Source organism: Dinoponera quadriceps, unplaced genomic scaffold (genome assembly GCF_001313825.1).
Source record: "Dinoponera quadriceps isolate SergipeBrazil2010 unplaced genomic scaffold, ASM131382v1 scaffold248, whole genome shotgun sequence".
Classification (NCBI taxonomy): Eukaryota; Metazoa; Arthropoda; class Insecta; order Hymenoptera; family Formicidae; genus Dinoponera; species Dinoponera quadriceps.
In genome coordinates, this window is record NW_014554606.1 from 1,106,041 (window position 1) to 1,115,101 (window position 9,061).

A 9,061-nucleotide genomic window follows, 5' to 3' on the forward strand; every position below is an offset into this window, starting at 1 on the left:
GGGGGGGGGAGCTGCGCGAAGACGAGCGCGCGCGATCGCTTTACGCGTGGCTCACGTGTGGACGGTTTATCAGCGACGTTACGTACGTCGATTACAGATTTACGACCAAACTTGCGTTATCTGTCCCGGTTTTTAAACAGCCGAGCAGCCTCGTTGTGTAATTCGCGCTCCACTCGCGATCTGGAATTCTCCGAGAGGCATCGCGCGAAAGAAAGGAGAGCGAGGGGAGGAGGGAGTTGATATCACTCGAAATACACATCTCGGTAATCCGCGCGCGAGTCTCCCCGCGAGACAAAGAGACGCGAAAACCGAGGAGATAGCTTGTATCAATATCGCGGAGAGATTCTCGAATCTCTCGCTCCAGCCGAGAACCTCTTTTTCTCGGTGGTATTCGCATTTTCGGAAGACCGACTCGCGCGCGGGTAACGTCGGAGACGTCCGCGATGATCGGTCGAAAAAAAAAAAAGAAATAGCGGGTGCGATCTTTTGGTGGCGCACAGATCGGCGAAATAAAAGGAGAATCTCGTGCACTTTTGTGCACGATCTCTCCGGCTTGAAGCTCGCGCGCGCGCTTTATATTTATTGCGTTATCGCGGTGGCTCGGTCGCCATCTAAAATATCTCCTTTTTTCGTGCCCGGATGTACTTTGACACTATATTTATGTTGGAGAGGGAGGTAAGAGGGAAAGAGAGAGAGAGAGAGAGAGAAGAAAAATCTCCAACGCTGTCCTCCTAGTCGCTCCTCGCGGAGCCGCCGCCGGCGGGCGGTCGTTTCCATGCGGAACGGAGCTCGGTTTACGTAGGTTCACGTGCCGATAATCGTTATCGGTGCGTTGCGCACTATTATCAGCGGCTGGTAAACGTACCGAGTGCGTGTGTCATCCCTTCCGGGCTCCTGCCGAGATCCCGAGTATCTCCGGAATCGATTGATCCGGTAAATCGGTCGGAATAATTATCGCTCGCACACGTATGTACGTGCCCGACGAGATTCGTAATCGCGAAGAGAATTGCCAGGAGCGATTCGCATAATCGCGCGAAGAGATCGGAAATTTTGTGCACCGCCTGCGGTGTTCGCATTTTTTTTTGCACGCTCGTTGAAAATATATTAATTGCGCACGAACGATTCCCGACTCTTTTTTTTTTTTTTTTTTTTTTTTNGCGTTCCCTTTCACTCGTCGTGTTGCACGTGTCTCTCTAAATGTTATTCTTCGCACGCCCGGGTATTATTATCTGCTCTCATTTTATTTCTCACTTGGTATTTAAATGTATATGTATGTATGTATGAAAATATTGCTTATGCGCCAACGATAAAGAGATGAGATAAAGAATATCGGACTGCCCCGTTACACTTGTCTTATATAACTGTATATACAAGCGATTGGTAATAATATGAAAAAACGATTGAGTGACGGTAAACCGTTTGGGCAAACATAAAAAAGGAAAAAAAAGAAGTGAAGCTTGCGAGCCTTGCGTTTTCGATTGTACTTATTCAGCATACGCTCGCGCATGCTCTCCGTTTCGCAATTAATTAACCTTCGAATTTGCCTCGCACGAGTCACAAGCGAGAAACCAAAATCGCGACTCGTTTTCCGAATTCCCCGCTCCGCGTTCGCATTATGCGAACGAAAAAAGGAAAAATGCCTTCAATCCACAGACGTGCGATCGATGTGCGAATAGGACGCATTCGCTTCTTCTCTTCTCTCTTTCTTCAAAGAGCAAATGTAGATGCCATTTTATCTTGCCGTTAAAACGTACAAAAGGCCCGTCGGAAAGCGGACTGCGAGCAAATTGTCCGATCGGGTCGCACGTGTGCGCATTTATTATTTTCTCCGTTTTTTTCCGTTTCGTCTTTTATGATGTTTTCTCCTTCGATTCGCCGTTTAATTTCTCTCGCGGCGATCTCTTTTCGGCGTTCGCGAGGAGGAGCGACCTTGCCCGTGCGTGACACTGCTCCTGTTTCGCCGTCTAACTTCGCGACTTCCGATGCCATCGCGATAAATATTGACACGTGTACGCGGCTCACGCACTCCCCTTCTCTTTCTTTCCAACTGCTTCTTTCACCCCGCTACGATTGACACGTGCACGTGCGCACGACCGAGTGCATACAGCGCGAGTCGTACACGTTCGTCCATTGGTCGCGATGCTGCGTGTACGATACCGCGTTCGCGGATTTGTGTGTACGTGCCGTGACACACGTGGGTCCAAGCAAATGCGTAAATTCGCGCGCGGCTGTCCATGGCGAGAGCGCGTGAAAGCAGAGTCGAGTAAGCGGCGGCGATTCACGAATGGAACATGTCAATCGACACTCGCTTAAACGGCGAAGTCGGCTTAATTCGTATATTTCGCATTTATTAATTAATAAAATTGCGAGTTATACGGCTTTGCGTTTAACGCTGCCACACGGAGAGAAAAGAGTTCATTTCGATTTAGTACGCACGTTTGTTTGTCTTGGGTTTGCTTGGCACAAACAACCTAAATATCAAACAACATTTTGTTTGGATAAAAATGTTGTTGTTTCACACGTGGAGTAAACCATGTTGTTTGACGGAGAGAACAGTGGTATTTAGAGAAAGTAATATTTCGTTTCCGACAAAAAAGAAAGCCTCCACTCCAGAATTATTTCATTATATATTAAATATTGCTCCGCTGAAACATAGAAGTTGTTTTGTAGCGTAGTGTGTTGCTCCTTTCGTATAATTTATTGCCCGTGACGATCGTTACAATGTTTGAATGAAGATGCAAAAGAGGTGCGTCATTCGACGTAAAGATATTTATTATTGGAGAAACTAAACAATCCCGCTTATTGAATCAAACATTCGGTTGTTCTACTCCAAAAGACATTTGCTTCGACCACAGAAATTTTATCAAATACGAAGAAATCCTTTTCTTTCTGCAAACGTTGAGTCACGCGGTAGCGAATGAATTTATTGATAAGTGTCGTAATATGATATGTAATAATAATATCAAGAGAGAGAAATATCCTCTATATTACCGAGTGATATCACACCGAAGTATAGACGCGGCGAAGGACGCGGGGGGACTAAACTTTTCGCATATTCCTTTTTTCCACATTTTTATCGTGCAGTGTTTACGACGTACTTCGATGTCGTAAAAATTCACGTGTATTCTTAGAACGTCGGATGATGGAGAAACTTTTCCGCCGCATCACACGCGCTTTTCGCACCGAATGATGCGAGCGTTACTCTTCGGTGCATCCACCGATTGCGCAAGCGTGTGAACTTTATTTCTTCATAGCGCTTTATTATCCTGCGCTAAAAACTGCGCGCGTATCCAGTGTGTGTACGTTTCTCGTTGTTTTGAAATCGGTTACGCGCGATCTTTCGCCCGCGTGTTTCCCGCTGCGTACGTACGTACATACGTGTGCGTGGCGCGCTTGTGTGTATGCATGCGAACACGATGGGTAACGTGCTCTTCTATGCAACACGATAAACTGCGGTTTATCGTTCCACGAAGATTAGGACACCTCGCTGTTGTTCGTCCTCGGGAACGGTCTTACGATATATCGACGATTTTTACGCAGAATACCGTGAAAAAGAGTTCCCTCGTTTTATCATTGATTCACTCGCTTCTTTAGCGAAGGTGCGCCTGTTGACGACATAATCCCGGATAAATAAATCTCGAAATTGTTTCTCTCTAAAAAGAAGTATCATTTGGTAAGAATACAGAGAGGCATTCAACGGCACCTGTTTTGGATGTTCTCTTAACACTTTACCGACCAGTAGCGGTTCGAACATCCTATGCCCTTCTCACCGGCCACTCAGCCGCAGATCATCCGAGACACCGGCTCGGTTTCGGCTTAGACTGCCGCGCGGGAATATATGCGCTTTTCTTATGCTCCGGTAAAATTGTACGCTTCGTGTTATTATAGGGTAACCAAATTTAATAAAATTTTTTACTTTAATGATATTAGTGTTAAACAATATTTATTTTATCTATTACAATCGTTTTCAGTATAATATTTACATAAAATATACCATAATCCATATGACAATATTTGTCGAAAAAAGATTTAAAATTAAAAAAGTTTATTGTTACAAAAATGCCAGCTTTGCATTATTTGTAAAAATCTGTTTCTGCTCATAACTTTCGAGAAGAATGGCGTTTCTATAGTTGGGTCTGTGGACCAATAATCGTAGAGAACGTCCTTCTTTACTTGTCCCATAAGAACGATCAGGCCCAAAAATTCCTTCATTTCAGACACCGTGATGTCAGTCCATTTTTTCGTTTTTGGTGTAATTCTATATTTTTCCATAATTTGATCATGATACCTATTAGACTCCCTCACGAAGTGCTCAATCAGGTCACTTCCAATGAATAAATTCACAATATCTATTACGCTTTCAGAGGAACTTGGTATAATTTTTACGCCGGGGCTGCCTTCGAAAGGTTCCAAAATTATATTCTTGTCGTTCGTTGACCATGTACCACAGCTGTCTTTAACGTTATTATTTATGCCCTCGTCTTCTGAATCACTGTATATTAGTGATACAGAACGTCGCTTTCGAATCGTTATACTACTGCTATCACTTTCGTCATCAGTACTACTTGCTGAACAGCAGTGAAGACAATCTGACAGGTCGTCGAGATAAAACTCACCAACACTATCCTTTTCATTCATCTTTAAGGGCTAAATTTTAAAGAAAAGCAACGATTATCTGAATACAGAATTCGAAATGCTTGCTGCTTGCTACTTGTCAGTCTAACTTAACCAAATCTAACGGAAAAAACAAAAGTCGATTAATCGACGACCGGTCGTTAAGCGCTGTGGAATAAAAGTCGAATAATCGACGGCCGGTCGATAAGCGCTGAGAACAAAACGTCGATTAATCGACGGCCGGTCGGTAAAGTGTTAATGACTAAAGCGTCGAATTGAAATCGAATCCGTGTCGAGTTTGCTGATATTTTTACCAACACAAAGAGAGAGAGAGAGAGAGAGAGAGAAAGAAAGAAAGAAAGAAAGAAAGAGAGCCTTAGCGAAATTAAAGCCGGCTCCCGTTTTATCATTTTTTTTTTTTATTATTTATCCGCACGAACGCCTCGTTCCCTCGAGAATCGATTGTCAAGGCGCGTTTTAGCGGGCTACCCGGTATGCTCACGTGCAAAACGCATACAAGCCGCGTGTGTGCAACACGCGACACGGCTCGATGTGCACGCTCGGCGGGTATTTCGTAGCGTGCTCGCGCGCGTTCTCTCGCTACAAAATATGACGTCACGACACGGTGCAAACCGTGTGTCGCTCCTGGGCGTCGGTCAATCTGTTTATGGAAGGGACTCTCGCGTGTAACTCGATTGCGACTCTCGTCGTGCGCTCTCCGGTGGTGGACCCTTAAAGGGCTCGACGCGTTTATATTATATCTGTCACCGAGTGTGCGTGCACGCGCGCGCGCGCGCGGTACGAGAATGCGCGTGTTCGCCGCACGAATAAGACGAAACGAGTGAATAATTTGCGACCACCTCGCATGCAGCCGCGTACTCGAAGAGCTCCCCTCCCCCTCCCCCCCTTCGAGTAATGACTATTATCGTCGGCGGGACGTCGCTTTCGTTTTCAGCCACCCAGTACTGTCGAGACCGGTGATGAATGGTCGCACGTGCGATTTGTAATTACGAGCATCGAGCCGTCGTCATCATCGTTGTCGTAGTTGTTGTGTCGTCGTCGATGTTTAATCGCGCTTGATTTGTGTCACAAAGTATCTATTAATTTTTTTTTTCCAGCTTATAAAAATTTATGCCTTTACTTGCCGAGAGAGAGAGGGTTAATGAAACTCACTTCGGAGAGACGAAAAAACAGTGTCGAGCGGTAATGTATAATATATTAACTCGGTTGTATCACTGAATATTACATACACCAGCTCTACCCTTCAAATCGAATTTTCCTCCTTTGTCCCGACACGGAGAGATTATGCGACATCGTGTAAGATAACGCGAGCTCGCGCGCATACACATACACACACGAGGTGCACGCTACGTGTGATATGGTGTGTGTGTGTGTGTGTGTAATGGGAACGCTAAAGGGCAATGTCACGCCGTAATGAGCCTGGAAATTCATCGATGCTTCGCTCAAATCACTATAAATGTCACTTGGTGCGCCTGACACGACGTCACTTTCCCTATCGCGATATCATCCCTAAGCTAAGGCGCTCTCATTCCCCCGTAAACTGCGGAGGGGGGGGATGTATGTATACGTGGTATCCAAAAAAAGATGTGCGTCAGTAGCGGAACTTCGCCCTCTCTAAGAAATTCAACGTCGCCTCTGCACGCCTGTCGGCCGCGTTTAAACGCGGTCTTCAACTTCCGCTACTTCGCTCGTTTCTCAAAAACTCGAAATTCCCCTTCCCAGCTGCTCCCCCTCCCCCTTTCGCTCGCAAGCACGCATTCCAGCATCCTCACGATAAGTATTGAACGTCGCGTATGAGCTATAAACGCGATACGGAGAAAAAAGCCAGCTGAGTCACACGCTGTATGTTTATATATACGCGGTGTGCGCGGATAAAGGAATACGAGGAATCCTGCACTCGATAATTGAATGTACGAGGCGACGTTCGCGTCTGTCGCGGATGAACGGTGCTGCAATTTCTTTTTTTTTTTCCTTTTTTTAACGGACCTCTCGCATTCCAGCGATACCATTATCTATTGTACACGCCCGGAAGTCGCGCCGTGTTTATGTACAGGCGCTCGCGCAATGGTGGCCATACGAAAACTTACGCCGGCTTTTGTACTGCGGGAACGTATATGATGCGCCGCGATATGCGACGGCAGAACGAACGAACATTATGTGTACTACCCGTGCGTCGGTTACCACCAAGTTGCGGTTTAATTCACGGAATTGTGGCGCGCACTCGCCCCGCACTTTCCTCGGCGCGCATTCACCGCGCTAAATACCCGCCGTCGTATGAATTCTAAAGTCTCTCTCTCTCTCTCTCTCTCTCTCTCTCTCTCTCTCTCTCTCTCTCTCTCTCTCTCTCTGGTATCGTTGTCACGCATTTCGACAGATAAAAATCGATACAGATAAAGAGGAATAGATCGATAAATAATTTATTTACACGGTTACAAGTTTCCGAAGCTCTTTCTTTCCCCTCCCCCATTTTGCCTTCTTTTTAGAGTATTAATTTAACGTTAAACGTCTGACTTGCGTTGAGCGACTCGAGAGATTCGTGCGCGCGCGCGCGTAATTTTGTCACGGTTAAATTACTTAATAACTGAATTTTCAAAGAGATCATCTCTCACATCTTAATGCAATTCCGAGGGAGATCGCGATGCGCACGACCGGCTCCGATCAATTTACGCTTACGTGATACTGTTCGACGTTATACGCCGCGATAATCACGTTCTCACACGGATATTCCTTCGAATATATATGAAGACTTCTTCGTGGAAAGTGCTCGACGTTCAACGTTCTAAACGCATCAGCCACGAGAATAAGGAGGAGACGTGTGACGTTGCGGAATGAAGCACGGGGCAGAAGACGTTGTCATTTTAAATCAGCGTATTTTTATCGAGGCGACCCACTTTTCTCGCGACGTCATAATTAGTTTTAATTATACGAATATACGCGCGCGCTAATAATCGTACTCGTCCAACGCCGCGCGCTCGATGCTGCCTTTAGTGTTCATTTCGAGAGCTTTCTTGAACAAGTTTTTCCGAAATTCCTTGCGAAATTCATCTCTTGGAAAGGTTTATTGCCGTGAAAAATTGTTCTTCGTCTTCCGGGAAAGACCATATGCTTTAGCGATTGAAGGGAAAGAGAGATTTTCTTCATAGGACAACAGGCATCATTTTCAAACGGCAGAACTCAACTTTTGATATGATGTGAAGACATCGCCAATCGTTCTCTCATTAATGCGTACGTTGATGTTTATATTCCGCACAGCTTTATTTAATTCTGCAATTAGCGCAGGAGTGTGTCCAGATAAGAAGGACCGAAACGTTCGCGGACTCGTGTTGTTTTCCTAGCTTGTTAACGTCCGTCTCAACATTAACGTTATTTCTTATCCCTTCATTGACTTTTACTTCCGCCTCTTATTTGCCTCTTTCTTTTTAAGGAAAAAAAAAAGATTAATCCTAATTCTACCCAGTCGCGCTTCAAACGTTGCCAAGACGCTGAGAAAAGAAATACCTAAGAACAATTAATATTTTTTGGCAGGTCCTTACGCGATATTTATTTAAATCTAACTTCTCTTTACTTAAAACGAGTATTATTTACTCGTTTTAAGTAAACGATACTCGATTTGAACAAAGTGAATTCAGACTTGAGCAAACATCGTGCAAGGACCCACCGGAGAAATATTCGTCCGTTTTTTCGAGACATTTCTTCTCTCGGTGTGCATATCGCGACATACAACTTGTGTCGACGAATTGCATAGAAGAATTTCCAAGCGTCAATTTCTCATCTTCGTATCCACAGATCGTGTATCGTCGTCTATCGAAGAAAAAAAAATACGTCTCGGGACAACAATTTCGTGCCCTCCCCCCCCCCGGACAAAAGGGTCGCGGCCACCGACTTGTGCTCGATCGAAAGCGCCCGAAATAACTTTTCGGTGTTGTCGATAGCTCTCGGATAGCTCGTTAATAACCGGCTAGGATAATACCCGGCGGAATTCTCGCTCGTCCACGGCTTTCGACGAGCATCGTCTCTTCTACCTCTCAACGGCGCACCGCAGGTACCGATCTCTGTCGCCAGGGGTGACTCGACGGTATAACGGTGCGCGCTCGATTGTGTCACCGTTGCAAATCCCCCTCCCCCCCCTTCTCTACCTGTCTCTCAACCTGCCGCTGTATGTATAATACCTCTCAACCGGCACACCGGCGGCGTGTCGGTATCACACAGCCGCTTATGATTTTACCTGATCTACGTGTCGCCGGTCGGAGAGGACACACCCTCAGGAGGACCCTTCTTTCTTCGTCGTGCGGATTCGCGGGCGGCTCCCATTGTCGTCGCGCTACGCTCTCATCAGGCCGACGAACCCCCGCTCGCACAAAGTTCCCTCGTCGCCATTTCGGTGTCCGTCCTTATTGAAAATGCGCAAGACGGGCAATGGACCGGG

The 9,061-nt window shown here is 45.9% G+C and overlaps 2 protein-coding genes across 2 annotated transcripts in view; one reads left to right on the plus strand and one right to left on the minus strand.

Moving 5' to 3' along the window:
* Window positions 1-9,061, plus strand: part of LOC106752319 (putative transcription factor capicua) — a 33,845-nt gene that overhangs the window by 2,712 nt on the left and 22,072 nt on the right. The window lies entirely within an intron of this gene.
* Window positions 4,036-4,868, minus strand: LOC106752271 (piggyBac transposable element-derived protein 4-like). The gene has a single exon (XM_014633840.1). The coding sequence runs from the start codon at window positions 4,636-4,638 to the stop codon at window positions 4,036-4,038; it is 603 nt and encodes a 200-aa protein (XP_014489326.1). The 5' UTR covers window positions 4,639-4,868.